At 38.1% G+C, this 20,440-nt stretch overlaps 1 protein-coding gene and 1 long non-coding RNA gene across 2 annotated transcripts in view; both read left to right on the forward strand.

Moving 5' to 3' along the window:
- The window catches only part of LOC109412780 (heparan sulfate 2-O-sulfotransferase pipe), an 848,881-nt gene that overhangs the window by 784,128 nt on the left and 44,313 nt on the right, over positions 1-20,440 (forward strand). The window contains exon 4 of the mRNA XM_062853998.1: positions 11,865-11,989. Within this exon, the coding sequence (XP_062709982.1) occupies positions 11,865-11,989 (125 nt within the window). The remainder of the gene's footprint in view (positions 1-11,864; positions 11,990-20,440) is intronic.
- Positions 6,120-6,417, forward strand: LOC134287438 (uncharacterized). Its single transcript, XR_009997304.1, has 2 exons — positions 6,120-6,299; positions 6,365-6,417. It is a non-coding gene; the product is annotated as an uncharacterized LOC134287438 (long non-coding RNA).

The following is a 20,440-nucleotide window of genomic DNA, read 5'->3' on the forward strand; positions in this document are numbered from 1 at the left end:
TGTAGTGGTATGGAAGCTATGGAACCGTGTAGCGCATCTTAATACAACGAATGGATTATGATCTATCACATTTTCTGTACGTTTTTAATACATAAATTGGTAGAAAAGGCATATCTCAATTTTTGGTAGCTTTTCTTGTTTTGCGTGCAAGATGTTCTACCTTAATTTCTCCTAAAATCCATTCTCTCCTAACAAAGTCAGCATCGTCGATCGAATCGTTTAAAGCCTCCGGCTCCTAGCCACACCAATGGAAACCCCCAAATCTATATTCATATCAATTATCACGATTTCAGATCGTGTCGTACAGATGCGCCTTTCCTTTCCGGCAATTTCCACTCAATTGTCTAATGTGTTTCCGTTTTGTCCGTTTCCTTCGTAGTCTGGTGGTCTACCCAGCCAGTGTTGACCAGCCAGGAAAAATCCAAGACAACGACGAGACCACGAAACCGAGCGCACACCGGGGAATCTAGTTTTCACTTCATTTGATTGACTTTTCACCAATAATGCTCGCTCCTTTTTCGTCGACTGGTGCTCATTTTCGATGCTATTTTCTTCAGGTTCACAAATTTTCCAATTCGTCTGCTTCCTTATTCGGGCGGGAAGTGTGTGTATCGAAGTGTGTTCTTTCTTCCTCATTTAACGGTAGCAATGTATAGTTTCGACTGTTGATCCGTAGCGAATGGTTCTCGACGAAATGGGTTTGCCATTGTGTATTTCTTAAGATTTTTTGTGCGGATTGAAACGATAGAAGCCAAGAGGGAAGCATAACATGGCGAAGCGGGAAAATGATTTCCACCTGATTGAATGTAGTTTTTCTTCACCCTTGGATGTTTCGGTTTGTCGTGAGTGAGTTTTTGGTGGCAAAGTGTACAGGCCGCGTTTTCATTCGGTCGTCGTCGTCGTCTATTTGACTGCTCATCTTCGTACGGGGCGATTTATGATACGATAAATGCAACAAACAACATTTTTTGCGATTTTAGTCAACAGACATTGAAATGTTCGTCACGTCAAGTGTCGGCCCAAGTTCCAAAGCCACGTTGGTTCAAATCACTTCATTTTCTCTTTCGTTAATTTTCGCACTTCGAAAACTATCTGAATGGTTCGTCATCTTCGATGTCGGCATGTGTTTTGTTTTAGTCCAAATGAAAATAAGTGGTTTGATATTAATAGGGTTGCATGAATCACTCCACTTACCAAAGTGAACTCATATCATGCGCCCTTTCCCCTCCCCACTAACAAAAAGTCCTTCCCATGACAGACGTGGAGACGCAGAGGTGATCTCGGTCTTTAGTAAGCAACGCACGTCATAATAACATTCCTTTCCTTCCTCGATGACCGTAAGGACGTGGCCGGCGCCGTTATTGACCTAATAAAGTTTGGAATTCTCGAAGATGCACATTGAGGACGGTAAGCTACTCCCAAGCTCCGTCTGTTGGTTCCTTGTGCAACTTCGATTGTTCTGGTCAATCACGGAGTAGCAACTACGAATAGTACGGTCATCTATGCTCATGCTCATGCTCTCATGGATGTTTCGGTTTGTCGACTATTGCTAATTCCTTCTGGATGAGTTTCCTTTAGTAATAATTCGATTTTGTTTGTAGTTTATAAAATTGAAGGAAAAAAAGGAAATTAAAAAAAATAGTAGTTGCTTCACATAACCAATAATCATATTTGTAAAAGTAATGTATCCACAAATGTTGCATAAATGCTTTTCATTGTTTCATCCGTGAGTGTTTTCGTAAGAAATTGTTCCACTATCCATCAATCTAGCAGTTGCACTACAATAGCTATAAATTCTATTTAAATTTGCTACAGAGATAGGTACCTCAAAGAGGAATGCATTCCTTAAAACATATCTTACCTTTTTCACGGACAATATTGATGAACAATCACTCCATTGAAAAAGAATTTGAAATAACTCAACCTCTTTATGGTGGGCACATTTTCTAAACTCGCAACTTCTTTCAAGAAAAACAGCTTCCCTCTTTTTCTAAAATTAATTTCTCAGTTTTGCCACTTTCGTCTTCAGGAAAAAAGAGCTCCTTTCGACATCTTTCAGCACTTGCTCAATCACCCAATCGGAAGCGGGTCAATATTGACAGCACAGCTGCGAGTGAGTGGGTGGTGCACTGGGTGCAGCACCGAGCGAGCGTGTCGATAATAGTTCATCAACGAAATGAACGATTCGTTGTCGGCGAATCCTCTGCTCCTCTATCAGCTACCTACGCGACGACGCCTTGAGGCACCTTTTTCGCCTACATCGAATCGTAGCCCAACTACAAAGGGGCTGGCTGGTAGGTACTCCCCCAGTCAAAGCAGGGAAATGGCAATTCAAAGCATCCCGGAAAAGTCGTTTCGCGAATGCCGCCCCATCAGCAGAAGAACAACCAGCAGCTAGCTAGCAGCTGCCACTGCCATCATCAACAGCCGTTCAGCCCTCCTCGCGCGGAACGGTGGTGCACTGTTCACAGTTGCATGCGATGTGAAAGGATTTGCGAACGGCGACGACGTCGACGACGGTCTGCTGGCTGCAATATTTCGATGATGAACTAAAGGTGATTTGGCTGATATTAATTTGAACGTATTTTCAAAGAAACGGAATGGCTTCTGGTAGGTAGGTAGGCGCGAGTAGCCCGATGCGGGTGGAAAATCCTTTCTCTATGCGGTGTGGCAGTGGTTCCCAATGATTTAGTGCAAGTCATCCCTCATTAGTACATATAAAATGTTTTAGCTGATTTTTTTTTTTATTTTAATAACTTTTTTAAGAAATTGCATCGATCTGAGCTGACTTGATAAAATCCTTTCAAGATACGTCAATTATCCTAAATTTCACAAAATATTTAAATTGCAGTTAAGCAAAACAAAAACCTCAAACTACCCTCCATGAAATTTGGCTAAAAAAATCGCTCAACTCAAACCAGCCTCGAAGCTCTACAAAAAATATTTAAAATTTCTCCATGAAAATTTTCGAAAACAAATTACAAGAACTTAGGATTTTCTTCATGGATTTTTGTTTTGACTAAACCAATGATTCGCTAAATTTACAAAATTATTATTTTTTTTAATTTTCAAAAATCTTAAATATGCCTCCAATAAGGCGGATACAAATTTATTTTTGACTTTTTGTACCCTCCCCCCCCCCCCCCTTCAAACATTTTTGGCAAGATTAAGCATTTTGAGGGGGCAGATAAAAAAATATTTATCAAAATATGATGATGAGTTTTTAATATTATTCAGATTAAATGCTTTATTATTTTTTATCCCCCCCCCCCCTCGACTAGCCAAAGAGCGGTGGGACAAAAAGTAAAATAAATATTTGTAACGGCCTAAATATGTATTATCAAAAGTAGTTTTACGACCACTCTTTAAAAAAACCTACTTTTTTGGCATTAATCCTTACAGTATTCTAGATTTTACTCACATTACCTTTCATGATATACTTAAGGTGAATATATAACGAAGCCACACCTCGAATTTTCGAGAGCACAAATCTGAAGAACCGAATGTCGGTTTGAACTGAAAAGTTGATCGATTGGTTACCCGCTGGTGGTGACCAATCGATCAACTTTTCAGCGCAAACCGACATTCGGTTCTTCAGATTTGTGCTCTTGAAAATTCGAGCTGTGGTTTCGTCATATATTCACCTTAAGTAGCAACCTTTTAAGAATTTCACCAGAACTTTTAGTGATGAAACTTTAAACGATGTATAGGAATTTTTGAAAAAAAAAACAACGTTGTAACGTCACGCTACTTATTCCTATTTTTAACATGTTTTTCCAATGAAAACTAATTGTTCAATAGATTAAAATTATTGGAAATTTTACGATGAATCCAAATATGCAAACATATTTGAGGGTTTATGGTCGCATTTGCAACTATAGTGAAATATCTGACCAAAAAGGCGTCAAGACGTTGTAACGTCACGGTAGAATGTGTCAACCAATTGTTATGAAATATGTCTGTTCATAGAAAACATTCCAAAATTAAATTTCAAATTTTTCAGCATCTAGTACTTAACGTTTTTGAGATTCAGACTTAACGTTTTTGAGAGGAATTTTAAGAGGTACAAGCGGCGTTTGAAATGGATTCAGGAAGCTCCAGGGCCGTACCTGAAACCCGCTGAGACCCAGAAGACACCCTGGAGCACCCTTGAAACCAGCTAAGGCCCCCAATGCCCCTTTGATCCTCTGGCTTTTCTCTGAAATTCCCTGAGACCTTCTGAAACTCTACAATAGCTCCAAAAGCCCCATGGACTCTCTGGAACCCTTGTAACTCTCTGAGGACCCCCAATACGCACCTACAACCCTCTTAGTGCCAATGATGCACCCCTAAAACCACCTGGAACCCCCTGAAGTCCCTAGAGATCCCCTGGAATCCCTCGAAAGCCCCTGAGACTCTCTGGAACTCTTCCAAAAGCCCCTGAGACCTCCTAGAATCTCTCCAAAAACCTCTGAGACCTCCTGAAACCCCACAAATACCTCATAAAAGCCCCTGAGACCTCCAGAAACACCAATAATACCCTCTTAGACAACTCTGAGGCCCCCTGAAAGGCACCTGAGGCGCCCTAAAATGCCCATGAGACCCATTGAAGTGCGCCAGAGATCACCTGGAAACTCCCTGGAATGTTCCTAAGGCCCTCTGAAGCGCCGCTCAGAATATTAGGGGGCTTAAGATGGTTTCAAGGAGTTTAAAGTGCGCTCCAGAGAAGATTTCAGGAGACTTCGAGGGCGGGAGGGGGGCCTTTGGTAGGTGTTTCAGTAGGGTGGGGCTCATTTTGAAAAATCTCACCGGGATATGATTTCCCAAGTGGAAAATGATATATTGGTCGAAATAAGTGAGCTGTGCTTAAATGAGCGATTTCTATTGATTTTTAGGGGTGACGCAAAGGGTTTAAGTGGAATTGAGAATATGGGAAACATTGAAAACACATTTTAAATTTTATTTTCGAAAATAAGTCTTCTCGAGTAAAGCGGTGATTCTAGAACCCAATTGGATCAAATTTAACCTCGAAATTGCGATATCTCTACTGGTTTCCGAGATATTTGAAAAATAAAACTATAATATTTTAGTTGGACACTAAAATATGACATTTTTTTTAATATCTCGGAAACCAATAGAGATACAATACGGACCCGATTTTGTCAGTCCCATTTTGCGACGAACTTTTTGCTCTCATTAGCTAACGGTCAATAAGCACAGACATCCAATTCACGTGTGACGGAATTTTCGACCAATCTGGACCAACGGACCGTAAAAACAATCATCACCCGACATCTGAAAGCTAACGACTACCCGAAGGGACTAATCAGCAAAGTGATAAACCATGCAAACCCATCGACACAACACAACACAGCTATGGACGTGAGTAGAAACGAACGAGAATCACAACAAAACGACACAAAATTCTACTCTCTCACCAACATTGAAGGCCTAACCCAACAAATATCCAAAACACTGACGAAAGAAATCCCAGGAATAAAAATAGCCTATAAGCACAACAAGACAATAAACACACTACTACCAATGGTCAAAGACAAAACACCAGACATGGAAATGAGCAACGTAATTTATAAGATAGACTGCGCGGACTGCGAATCGTGCTGCATAGGGATGACGAGCACGAAATTAAAGCAACGAATATCTGGACATCGGTCAAATGTGAAGAAACTAAAAACACTACTTGATAAGGGGCACACAAATACTGACACAGAGGTTCTCTGGGTAAGGGACAAAACCGCTCTCGTGAATCATATAGCTGACACCAACCATAATTTCAAACTAGAAGAGACGAAAATAATAGACAGAACATTCAAAACAAACAACCTAAATATTCTTGAGAGCTGCCACATATACAACACAAACCACACTGTAAATAAACGCACTGATACTGATAATCTCCATACAGCTTATGCAGGACTGTTACACACATTGAAAAATGAGAGAAATATGAGACGAAACTGATGAACAAAACAAACTTGAAGAAATACTCAAAAATTGTAAACACAAACACTAATGTAAAACACCCTGACACACACAATGACGTTGAAATGAAATATGAAAAGCAATGGTGGAAGACAGCAAAACAGTGTACCCGAATTCGACCAGCGCAGAATATTGCGGATTATCCTACGCACAAACCGTCAAACTTAGTCGGACCAAGTCGAAGTGAGTACACTGAGAAAAACGTGACCACGAAAATCTAGAATTAACTATTGACTCTTCCAGAAACAGACCATTTTTTCATATGACATTTTCACGTTATACAAAACCAATCTTGACGAAAAAACAGTAGCAAATCGGTAACTTGAAGTCAAATTATACCAAAGTAACATTATTTTATAATACGATAATTAAACTATTTTAGAACCCTTGAAAAAGATCCCAAACGGATCGAAACGTCGGGAAAGATTTAAACAACTAGTTTTCAATTTCCTCCAAGACTGCTAAGCCATCTCCCAAAGTTTTAACGGTCAAACTTTGATCAATTTATTTAAGATCATCATCAAACTACTGCTGAAAGGCAGACCATAGAGGGATAAAAAGTGTGAATATCTGTTTAGATTTTTGAGGGAAGCAAAAAATGTGTTCCGGAAAGGGGCTGAAAAAATCGTGTCACTTGGGTATCGCAATTTCGAGGTTAGATTTGGTCAAATTGGGTTCTAGAATCACCGATTTACTCTAGAAGAGTTATGTTTGAAAATTAAATTTAAAATGTTTTTTTTTTCAATGTTTGCTCTAGCATAAATTCCACTTAAACCCTTTGCGCCACCCCTAAATATCAATCGAAATCGCTCATTTCTGTACAACTTACTCATTTCGATCAGTAGATCACATTCCCTGAAACACCCTGAGATTCATGAGACGCCCCTGAGGTCTCCTGAAGCCCCCTTAAACGCAACTTTGACCCTCTGGAACTCCCATGGAATCCCCTGAGTCCCCATGATGCGCCCCTGATGCCTCCAGAAGCTCCCTAAGACCTCTAAGAACACCCGCCGTAAGCCCCTCAGACCGCATGAATGCCCCTGAGACCCCCAGAAACGCCAATGAGACCCTCTGAAACGCTCCTGAGATCTCCTGAAGTGCACATGAGTCCCCCTGTAAACCTCCTTTAACTGCCTGGGACTTCCTGAAACTCCCTAAACCACCCCTGAGACTCTCTGGATCACCCTAACAGCAATTGAAACGCACCTGAGACTACCTGTAGCGACTCGATGAGATTCCCTGGAACCTCCCTGAGATTCTCTAAAACTTCTCTAAGAACTCCAGATATTCCTTGAACTTTATGAAACACCCTAAAACGCCCCTGAGACCTCCGGAGATTTCCTCTTCAATTGGAGAAAAATATATAAAAAATAACACTATAACACCATAACACCATACATACTGGCTTAATGTATTTTTTATTTTAATTTTTTTTTTTTGAAATTTGTTTTGAAACTTTTTGAAACCTTTCACGACGCGCGCTTGTTCGATCCTAGATTTGCAGCTCGCTAGCTCTGTAGACGACTATCGAGTTTTTCGTAGTGTTGTCCTTTTTGCAACGCCGCGCGTCCTAATGGGAAACCATTTTTTAAAAAATGAACTACTATTTTACAGTTGAACAACTGCTCGATATCTCCACCCAGTGCCAAATTCACCAAAGGCGATTGAACAAATGGCACCAAAACAAACTTTTAACTAATTCTCAAATCAGTTCCCAGGCATAAAAAATGTAGTTTTGTCTTTGATATCACAATATTCAAGAAAATACTTAAATCACGGGTTCCCAATCGATGGTGTGTATTTTGTGTAATTTATACCAATTTTTAATGTTGTCACCCGTAACGTGGGTAGATCACCTTAGAATGGTGCGTTGCGGTGTAAGATCTACCAATTCAAATTTTGATCTTGATATTTACCGTGTTAATAAATATTCCAAGATCAAAGTTTGATGTTTTTTTGTGTTTTGTAGTTAATTTTGTTTCAATGTACTGCTAATCAACATTTTATTTCAGCAGGTTTGAGGTAAATTTATCGTAAGATATAAATAATGTTGTAAAAATATGCAACTGTGGCGAGCGTATCACTAATATGTAGCTTATTTGACGTACGATGTTAATATTATTTTATATTTCAGATTATCAACCGAAGAATCTGGTAATTCAACCAAGTGCCATCAAGACGACGAGGAATCCAGGATGAATCGGGCAGACAACGGATTCGAAGAATACTAATAATGGTGTGCCTGAACGTTGACCAAGTGTATCCTTTGGAGTTTACCCTTCCACTAACAACACCCAAATTCCCGTGACACCTAGGCCTGAGAGATCGTAGAGTTGTCTACATTTTTCATGGGTGTCCAAAACTAACCATCCTTTCCCATTCCTCAGCAGTCGCAAGGACGTGGCCAGGACAGTGCTCGACCATTGGAGGATTGCGTCAGTCTTGTCTAAGAGTCAGAGATTAGTCCCAAATCTTTGTGCTTTGGTTCGGACGGGAAGGAAGCAACCCTCATAACAGCGGTCTAGGACTGTACCACCTACGAATTTGTGCGACTCGCTTAATGCTAATGCTAATGCTAATTTATACCAATTTTTAATGTTGTAACTTTGTTTTGCATTTTTGATTCTTAGAGTGGACGGAAATCGGGTCGAAAGTGGTGAAAACACTGCAAAAGCGGCAATTTTATCAATAGTTTTAAGAAACATAGATCCAGATGTTTATTCATTCATAAAAATACATTTCTTCATATCCTACAATCCTACAATGTTTTTCTTCAGGATTAAAAAAAATGCATCTCAGAAATCTACATAATTACTAGCTATACCCGGCAAACTTTGTCTTGCCTACTGCGTTTTTGACGTTTCAAGTTTCTAGCCAAGTCCAAGTCCCCGTTCAAACATATAAAAAAACGATTTTCAAAAGCTCACCATTTTTCCATGTTTTTTGTCTCATAAACCTTCCTTGGGCGAAAACTAACTGAACAAAACTAAGATGACCCAAATCGGTACTGCGGTTTGCAAGTTATGCGCGGTCCCACGTATGCCACTGCATTTATATATATATAGATATATAATTTCAAAGTTGGTACATGTATTGAAACATTTTTTGTAAATGTTTCTGGAAGCTAAAAACATTTTGGATTTCAGAAATCTAAAAATTTATTAAGAAATTTGAACCGATTTGATTTCAGAGTAGTTTTAGTGAAAATTTAGGAATTGGAGCAGTTTCTTTTTGACTTGATAATAAAATAGTGTTTTAAATTCATGGCATTTAATTTATGGCATAGTATTTATGGCATTTAATAATAAATCTATAGCATAGTATTGTTACAATACTCCATTTTTGGTAAAATTCACCTTTCTAAAAAAAAAAAGAAAAAAAGCATGCTGTAGATCATACATGAGTTCATCAAACGGTTTTTGTGGATATTTCAGAAAAAGTTTCCAGGAGAATTACGAATATTGCTTATCTAGGTGTGGTTTCGAAAACACAGGAATTTAGCAAGACATTCGTTTAACCCCCTTTAAATGTTTTCGGATTAACCCATGACATAAAATTTTAAGAACAAATTTTAAGTACAAAACGCTTTCAGAAGAAAAAAGGTTCGGCTGGGCCACTATTTTTAAGCTACGATTCAAATTAAATGTACATGGCGTCATAGTTTACGAAATATGAGTGTCAAATAAAATAATATTTCATTGATCTTCAAAAATCTCACCCACGGTGAATTTCTGGCTACGCCACAGTACCCAAATAACTTGGTTTCGTTTAATTAATTTATATATTTTTTTTTATTTTCATTGGCCCAAGATGTTTTGACAATGTTTAATGCGGGTCGTTGCCTCAAAAAGGTTGGGAGCACCTTACTTAGAATCTTGTAGATTCTATGGATTAATGCACTAATTCAAAAACATAAGATCCATCTTAGGCACAGTAAATAGTTAAATCTTGAAAACATACAAATGTACAATAGCACCACCTTGTCTTCTTTCAAACCCCACTTTTATGATTCAAAGGTAAAAGTATTTAAAAAGTTTTGGTATTTTTTGAGAAACTATTATATTTTATGAAAAAGTGAATAGAGACGAACCAGCCAAGGGCTGAAAGTCTCTTTAATAAAGACAAATCAATCAATCAATAGAAAAGCCTGGAATTCCTTCTTTCGAAATTGATTAGTCTCATCCTGAGCTTCTATTGTTCTTAAATTTTGCAAAAAATACATAACTTGTAAACAAGTTGGCTTATATTTTTTTAAATATATTGAGCTGCTTTCTCAGGAAAAATACGTTGGAAGGGTCAAACTGCGCTTAGGTGCAAACAAAATGTAAATATATCAGTTTTTCACGTTTTCATGGTCTTGGAACCAGATGTGTATCCTGGTTTTATTTTTTATAAGAAAATTCAGAAAATATTAGGTAACATATCAAAATATTAGAGATGTATATTTTTTAGTTTTAGAGGTATGATTTTTGAATATAGAAAGTCGTATATATAATACTAGTTAGGGGGATTAGGGATCGTGTGTTTTTTAGGGCTGGCAGGAAAGGTACGGGGCGAAGTGGACACCCATCGGGGCATAATGGACACCCCTACATATTTTATGCTAATTTTTTGATTACATCGATCAGTTAAGTCATATGCCTACGGAGATCAATGCCACAGGTATAATAGTCCATCTTAGGCGAGTTCACATATCATCAAAGTTAATAAAATAAATTTTAGGCAAAAATAATCGGAATGATTTTTTCCAAACTCTCTAAAATGCCTAACAGTATGCAATTCTCGTACATCCATTCGTAATAGCCGGTGTTCATTTCGTCCCGAATCGACTACTAAAATTAAATTGCTATTTTTAGTAAATTCTGATCAAAAATAAAATACTTCATCCATTGCTAAATCTCCGTATACATGTAGATAAGTCAACAAATCAATTGTTTTTATGGTGGACACACTCCTACACTTATAATACCTTTTTTGCTGCTGCTACGAAATTATAAGAATTTCATCATATGAAAAACATATTTTAATTTCAATGATATTTTGGTTATTTTGGAGCAATATAAATGGTACTTTTGAAAAATAGAACCATGACTTGTTCCTTTACACTTATGCATTAAAGGTTTAACATAAAAGTCAACGGTTTCGCCAAAAACAGGGGTGTCCATCTCGCCCCGGTTGTCCATTCTGCCCCTAATCCCCCTAATATAAAATTTTCTTTCAAACCCTTACAAATAAGTTTTCGAAAGAAAACCTGATTTTAAGCTGAAAGATTTTTGCATTTAATTGGAAGTTGATTTTTTTTTCTGCAAACATCGATGGTTGCACCTCCAAATTATGTTTGAAAACCTCTGACTCTACCGCACACCGTAGCCACAATCGATGCACCATCTCCTCCATCCATCAAAGCAGATTGCCATCGGATGGCCCCAAATAGATGGGTCAGACTTGCCGCTCAGGTCAACCGATAGATCATTGCGACGGCTGCGGCAGCAGTGCTGGCGTTTGCATTGCGTTGAAAGGTGAATCACCCACCTTTCAACACACTGCGCCGCTGCGCTACTACAAAGTAGTTTCCTGAGGAGCGTTTATTTATTGCTAAATGCAAAATGAAGAGGCTGCGATCTTATGGGGCGCATCATTCCCACGAAGTCAACAACTATTAGCCAGACCGATGTCGATGTCGTAAAATCTACTGCAAAAAAACTAAACATAAAAACCCCATCTAACCCAGAATTGCCCCGCGCGCGGTCAAACCGGCTAGTTTATTGGACGATCCAACTCGAACACACTACTCTCACGTTTTATTATCACTTTTACCCCGCGCTAGGTCATCCATTTCTCTAACTCTCAATCTCGTTTCTTAACGATCTTTCTATTTGCAGTTGCATCGGCCGGATCCGCCGCCAACCAGGGCCATGGTCAGCCGCAGAACCAGCATCGCGGACTGGTGGTGCCAGCGGACAGTAATCTGCACCAGACGTACAACTATCTCAAGAGCACTGGACAGGTGAGTCTTGGCTTGACACTAGATACGGTCGCCATCTAAGAGAGTCATCTCGCTAGCAAATTGGCGGATGGCGGATGACCGTTCCAGGATGGCGGCGATGATTTCTTCCTTAAGGGCTTCCCACATGTATGACCTGACCGCCGTCCACCTGCCCGTGGTGTACATAAAAGCACAGCCACGAAACGATTCACGGATTGAGTGGTTAGTTCGGTGCTAACCTCAGATTCCGACCGTCGACGACAGCCTGTTTATGCTGATTGGCAGGCCAGCAGATCGCGCACGAAATTGCACTTTTGTCGAATCGTTTTGTGCCTGCTGGCTTGGCTGAAGCCATCGTTCATCGGCACGGTAGACTACGAGGCGCTGTCAAATGGTGGCGCTCGTTGGCTCCGGGAAGAGAAAGGAAATTGGCCAATAATTGTTTACTAGCGAAGGGCTTGGGGCAGGTTGTGGTCGATTTATTGACTTGGAAATTGGAAGCACTCAATTTCATTTATTAGGAGTATTTCTCTATACTCTTTCAATTTTACGAACTGCTTCTTCTTGGTGTGACGTCCCAACTTGGACAACGGTTGCTTCTCAGAATAATTTTCTATTGGCACGGGAGGCACTTCTACGGTTGATAACTAAAAGGTTTCTTAGCAAGAGTACTGGATTCCAGTGTACTGGAATCTCCACTTAGTTAGAGTTCATTTGAGAATATTATGAATCCATAAAAGTTAGCGTTTGAGGCGAATTGAAGTTGGCACGAGAGGCAGTCTAAGGATATCCAAGCTTAACTAGTGATCATTTGAAGCATTTCATCATCCATTAAGTATGACATCATTTATGATAAAACTTAATCAACAATTCCTCGATTTGTGGCTGCAGTCCTGCATCCTCAGCCGCACCCCCACAATCCACTGGAATGCTTTAAACTCCTCTCCAAAAACCTCGGTGAAAATCCCAATGTTTCACAGAAATCTTACTGAGGCCACGTGAAGCCTCGAAACGCCTGAAATGCTTTGAAACGTCTTGAAACGCCTTGAAATGTCCAAAAAAAACCTATTGAAGCGTCCTCAAATGCCCGAAATCCCCTGAAATGCACTGAAAAACATTGAAACGCCTTGAAATTCCCTGAAACCCCCTGAGATCTACGAAGGCTCGATCGAACTCTACTCCCTGAAGTCTACTGAAACACCTTAAAACCCCTTCACACCAAGGATTTCTGCTAGAGATCCTTCTGGAGTTCCTCCATTGAACTATTTGCTTTTCCAGCACTCCTGCTGGAATATCTCAAGGTATTTCTTCTAGAGCTCTTCAAGAAGGCCCTTCTTGGGTTCCTCATGAATGTGTATACTGAACCATCTAAGTCAATGTTTCCCAAACTTTTAGGAGGTATCGCCCCCTTAGAGCTTCAAAAAAATATTTTCGCCCCCCTAGGTGCGATTTTATTTTTTTTCTATAATAGAAGGCTGAAACTGTGCTTAGCTAAAGCCTTTAAAAGCGTTACTGTGGCAAATCTAGCAGTGCCATTCAGTGTATCTATATCTGTGTCACTCTCATTTTCATTAAATTGTTTTGTAAATGCGTTGATTTTCCGCATTTAAAAAAAATATAGTGAATTTTCTTCGTACTTACATAAAATTGAAATCATGTTTATGCATACTTCTCAAACCGTTGTTAATTGAACATTTATTAATCGAAATAGAACGAACTGTAAACACATATGAACACTCGATATTCCTACCAGATGTTTTATCATTATCATTTTTAAAAGGATTTTTTCAACAACTGAGAGTCAATGTTTGGTCACAAGTAGCCAAATAATACTGGTGGAGAATTTGAAAACAATTATAAACAGGGTATCGCGCCACTTGGGCGGTGGCTTCTATATTCGTCTGTTTGCCACTATAACTCAGTCAATTTTGAACCAATTGACTTGAAATGTTGTACACGGGTAGATACTATACCTATCTCACCACATTCCAAAAGTTGTGTCAATTGGTTTAAATTTGACTGAGTTAACGTGGAAAACAGACGAATATAGAAGCCACCGCCCAAGTGACGCGATTCCCCGTATGTTATATGCAAGGTTGTTAATCGATAAATTATTGTTATCGCCGATAAAGTTAACGTATGTTATCGTTTATCGTCGATAACGATAACGTCTTCAGACGGATTCGTCATCGGCGATACAGTTAACTGTTGAAATTATCGACTCGATAACGTCTCCGGAAACTTTTCTTCGCGATCTGAACCGTTGTTGATGCCGTCACTAGGGTAACTTGATTTATCGCAAAATTATCGAAGGTACGTTGATCTGCGCGTTGATTCATCGTTTGATTATCGTTATCGAAAGATTATCGAGCAACCTTTATCGTTATCGAGTTTGCGTTGAGTTAACTGTCGATAAATTATCGGTTAACAACCTTGGTTATATGGAAGTGCAACTCAGAAAAATATCGGTGTGTTGCCGAGGGCTAAAAATCTCGATAATAAAGAAAAATAATAATTATAAATATTGGTGTATTTTCAAATGTAGTAACGTTTCTCCATATTCAAATCAACGAGCTTCGTATAAATTTGAATGCTTTCTGTGTTTTAAAAAATTATCAAATAAATAAATATGCAGCATTCTTGACTAGATTTAAATGGAATTTTACGCAGAATTTTTGGAATGTTTTCAAATTAACTTCAGTCAAATTTGGAATTCCTCCGAAAAGCTTCTCTGAAATATTTTCAAACATAGTTGTTTATAAACACTGTGATACTAATTTAATCAGCAAAATGTTCTAAAATTCGTCTGATATTCATGTTTTTGCTTGGAAATTCCATGAATAAGTCCGCCTACGAGTTGAAATGCAATTTTTCTCATCATTTCGCGAATTTTTTTCGCGATGTTCTTTTCATAATTTTGACAAATACTAATCACGATTCATGAATGTTCATTATAGGAGTTTCCAAATAATCTTATTAAGATTTCCAGAATCACACAAACCATTCAGAAAAACGTGTAGCGGTCTTGTCTAGAAATTTTGCCAAAGAATCCACATAAATTCCAATAATTCTGTAAAATTAAGTAGATGCTTTTGTTTAATAGTCACAGCATTTTTTTATTATCCTAGACAAAACTTGAACTGTATGCTTGAATGTCAGGAAGTTCTTATGATTCAGTTCACTTTCTCGACTTGTAATTCAATACTTTCGATGTTTTCCAATCATTAAAAAAATCGCCCCCCTTTTTAGTATTTTCGCCCCCCAATTTGTATTTCTAAAATTTTCGCCCCCCTGGGTCTGATTTTCGCCCCTAAGGGGGCGATTTCGCCCACTTTGGGAATCACTGATCTAAGTCATAGGTTTTCAAACTTTTAGGAGCGCGACCCCCTTTATCCAGCAGACGTACTTTTCGCGACCCATCACAGAAATTCTCTCAATTGTTGTCTGTTACAGTAAAATATTCTACTGTCTCTCGCGAGCCCCTGGATGAAGGCCGATGACCCCCCTCGCACTATAGGATATCAGGCGGACAAAAATCAGAAAAGTGACTTCCACTAATGCTTGTTCTGAAATTTTCTATCGATAATAAACATATAAACTAAGAGAAATCTAGAATTTCAAGTTTCTAGCTGATGTAGTTACAAAGATATTGAGCATCAAAATTGAGTAAAGCTAAAAAATGTAATTTTCGCAAAAAAACAACACATAATTTCAAATCGATATTTTCGAATTATTATCATCATTATCTATTGGTTTCAATACATCATTGGTAAGATAATGAAGCAAGCTTTCCAACAAACACGTGGTTTTGTGAAATAATTGAACCATTGTATGAAAAAAAGGTACAAGAAGAAGAAGAAGTTGAAAAAGGCATGAGATTCAAATTTTGATAATCGGCATCTTTTTTTTCCAAACATTCCCAGGCTCAAAATCAGTTCATGGTCAAGCTTTAGGTCTACTCTGATGGTTTTGTATGCGAAATGCTGCGGTAAATTGCGGTCTTGGGAGATTCAGCGTTTTTTACGCACGAGACCGCCCAGGCGCACCCCTTGAGATTAAACGACGATTCTCAAACATTCTACGCAAATTCCTTTGGAATTCATTTTTAAAGTAACTACACAATAGTGTTGATCATTCTAAGCACAAAAAAAAAACAAAATAAAAATTTATAAAATAAAACAAATTCAAACTTTTTATATATTATCAGTTATTTGACCATATTGAAAATACGCCCTTTTCAAAACTTGCTCGTGATGTTTGAAAATGTTCATAAACAATATATTTTAGTCGAACCAACTACAGAATACTAATAAATCCTCGAAAATATGACGAAAATATTATTGTCCGCATGCTTGTATGGGAATCCCCCATAGTGCCTCGGGGTCGCGACCCACAGTTTGGGAAACCATGATCTAAGTTCCCCTAATGGGTCTCAACTTTGAAACCATTATTTTCCTTGACTTGAAAAATTGTTACGTTACTGATAAGATTTCAAATTATAAAAAAAAATATATTTGGATTTTTTTTTTCAAATATTTCTTTTATTGTTCTTACTGGTGTTTCCTCTGAGAGTTTCTCAGGAATTTCAGGAAAAAAATCTTCAAGAACTTCTTTCTTATACCCAGCCAACCACATATCGTAAATTTTTGTGTGGAAAAAATCGTATATTTTCATATATTGTATAATAATATGTACATATTGTATAATAATATGTATATTTATTGAAAATGATTGCGTAAAATCGCATTTCATGCTAAATTAAATTTAAATTGCGATTTTGTTTCATATAGTCGTATCCGATCATAAAAAGTGCGAGATACTATCGGTAGAATTGCACAGAATCGGATAGATTAGTGAAAATAACATAATAGTCTTAGTGTCAGGCAGCAAGTTCGCTAGCATCATATATATGATTTCTTTGAATCATGGAAATCGTCGCTTAACATCGTATATGAATCTGCTAAATCGAGCTTGCTACCTAAAGGTATGATCAAAATCGGTGATATCGTATACAACTATAACAATGTTGTATATTGATCATTTGCGTCATACTTGCGTCGTATTCGAAGTGAACGAAATCGTAGAAATAGTATATTTATTTTTACAGTCGCATATGATTGTTACTGCACTTTTAATAGTCGTATCTTAATCTCGGAAATCGTAAATGGTTTTGTTTTCAGATTTGAATGATGGAAAAAAAGAAAACATGGTATTTATCACAAATTTGTATTTTTGTTGTTGTTGACACATTCCAACCATGGTAGCAATAAATTCAACCAAATATATAGGTTTTCATACTATTTATATACAGCAGATGACTTACAATAAGTGATGCCATTCACTTTGAACTCTCTTTTTCCAATTTGGCAATACAGCCAATAGAGATAACGCGCAGTTATTGATCAAAGGACCTAAGTTCGATTCTCACTGAACACCAATTGTTTTTCTTTTATTTGAAAATTTTGAGTCGTATATTGGTACACACAATCGTAATAAGATCGTACATAATCGTATGTTTAGACGGATAAAATCGGCGAAATCGTAGAAATTTTTCGAGAAATCGTAAATCATGTTGGATGGAATCGCAGTAATCGTATATATGTTTCGATATTGCCTCCACTTTAGTATGTATATGCCTGTTTCGTGCATTGAATACGATTTCTTTGGTGCTATATATGTGTGATTATTTCAGTTGCAATTTGGATAAAGCAACCAAATTGCTGGCTGGAATATATTCCTGAGGAAATTTTTGAATCCCTCAAGAAGATTCTTCTAGAATTTCTCCTGGAGTTTCTTCTGGAAACTTGGAATCAACTTCTGAAAGGATCGAAGAAGATTTCTGGTGAAATTCCAGATGAGATCTCTCAAAAGAATCTTCTAGAAAGATTCCTTAGAAAATCTCAAAATTATCTTCAGTGATTTTTTCTGGGGATTCTTCTTAAGTTTCTCCTATAATTCTTTGTATTTTTTTTCTGAAATTCCTTCAGGTCTTGTTACAGATATGTACACTGGGATTTGCCGTGAAAGTTTTGTACAGAATTTTCAAAACATTCCTGTGCTATTCCTCCTGGAGTTTCTTCCGGTGTATTTTCAGGAATTTCTTCTGAGATTTTGGGATTCATATTTTTTTTTCCTCAAGAAGTTCGTCCTCAGATGCTTCAAAGAATTCCTTCAGGGATCCCTCAACATGTTCCATCGGGAACTTCCCCTGAAAATATTGCTGAAATTCCATCAGTAATGGTATTTCTCATAAAGTTACTTTTGGAATCTTAGAAGGATCTTGTAGGAGATGTACCAGCCTTGGGCAGAAAATCTCTATAATAAAGTAATAATAATAATAATGAGAAGGATCTACAGGAAGAAAACAAAGAGGATCTACTGCACGAATTCCAGAATTTCGTGGAGCGGACCGGGTGTGATGGTTAGAACATTTGACGCCAAGGACCTGGGATCGAATCCCACTCCCGTCAAACTCGCAAAAATGTAAGTTCTTAAAAAATCTCGTTAATACAGATAAAAAAAATCCAGAATATAGTTCAGTAAGTGTAAAATAAATGTGTGGAAGAATTGCAAAAGTATTCAGATGTCTCAGATACAACTCATTAAGAAATAACCTTGGAAATCTCTGAAGAAATTCCTAACCAAACGAATCAGAAGCAAGATAAGGGAGAATGCCCAAAGATGTTACTGAATGAATTTCAGACGGATCATCCAAGTGTAGGAAAATCTAACTTGCTAAATTCACTGAGAGATCCCAGGAGGAACGCTGATTTAGAGGGGGGGGGCTTTTGCAAAGGTCACAGAAGAAATATCTGGAAGTATTTTCAAAAGAAACCCCAAAAAGGAATCCTTAAAGCATTTCAGAAGGTTTTTCTCTAGGATTCTCAGAAGAAACGTTCGGAGGAATTTATACCAGTAGGAATTGTTGGAGAAATACCCACTTCTGGATGGTGGATGGAAATATCCTTGTTCCGTAAATTCACGAGATGGTGAAAATCCAGAAATTGTATCAATGCAATGCGACCAAAAATGTTTGTAATTTTCTCATAGATTCATGAAGTTTGACATGTCGCAAGCTATGACCTCAGGGAAACCAGGTGGCCTGAAGGTCCTGAAATGTTCGAAATAGCGTTCAATTAATTTGTTTCGTAAATTCGTAAAGGTTGACATTGCAGCAAATTCAGCAAAAGGCTGTTGAATACCCTTCAATAGCTTTGTGCAGTAAATTAATAAGAAAACAGAGATATGATAGTCTTTAATTAATCGCCAGGCAAGTTTCAGAACTGGTCAAAAACGGTTACTTCCCTGGGGGAATCAGCTGGCCAAAAGGTTCCGGAATTTGGCTAATGTGACCCAAAGATGCATAAAATGGCCAAAAAAAGAGCTTGGATCGTGCATTTAGCATGTGTACCATTACCTGGGAATAGCCTACCGTATCGTGGGAATAATTTCGGATCCATGGAACCAATGATATTTTCTGTGCTATAAAAAATTATTATCATTACCGGTCAATTGATTTAAAAATTTGAAAAATAGTTCCTGAAACAAAGAAGATATGAGTTTTCTGGAAATTTTACGTCAGCTAAAAATATATCGAGGAAGAATAAGGATAAAGTAGATTAAAGGGGAAGTCATGAGAGTTTTCAAAGGAGTGTCAGTGGTGTTTCAATGCATTTCAAGGTGTTTCAAAGTATTAGGGGGACTCAGGGAGGTTTCAGAACAGTTTTCTGGGGTTTCACAGGCTCTCATTTAAGGGTTTCGGATGCATTTCAAGGCGTTTCTGGGCGTTTCAGATGGTTTCAGAGACATTTAACGGGGCCTTACAGGGTCTGAGGTGAGCTTCACGGAGGTATTAGGTGGACTCAGAGGCGATTCAAGGTGTTCCAGTGCGCTCCAGAAGATTAAGGGGAGTTTACAGGCTTCCAGGTGAATTTTATAGTTTTTGGGGGGTTTCAAGACGTTTTAAGAAATTACAGAGAGATTTTAGGGGGCTTCACAGGGTTTCAGATGAGCTATACGGTTGTTTTAGGGAAGTTAAACGAGGTTTCAAAGGGGTTTCAGAGCATATCAGAAGGTTTCAGAAAGATTCAATGGAGATTCACGGCCGTTTCAGGGGGTTTCAGAGGCGTTAAAGGCATTTCAAAGCGTTTCAAAAAGATTCAGGGAAGTATTGTGGGGGCTTCAAAGGGGCTTTGGGACAGAAGGTCGAAGCACAAATGGTCAAAGAACATAAGGTCGATTGGATAAAAGGTCGAATGGGACATAAGGTCGAATGGGACAAAAGGCCGAATGGAACAAAAGGTCGAATGGGACAAAAGGACGAATGGGACAGAAGGTCGAATGGGACGAAAAATCGAATGAACAACAATTTTAGTAGACCAATTTACCAGCTGGTATGTCTCGCTAAAAAAATGAGAAGTTGTTGTCGCTTATTGAGAGAAACAGAGTGCTGCTATAGAAATCATATGCATT

The sequence above is a fragment of the Aedes albopictus genome, chromosome 2 (genome assembly GCF_035046485.1).
Source record: "Aedes albopictus strain Foshan chromosome 2, AalbF5, whole genome shotgun sequence".
Lineage (NCBI taxonomy): Eukaryota > Metazoa > Arthropoda > Insecta > Diptera > Culicidae > Aedes > Aedes albopictus.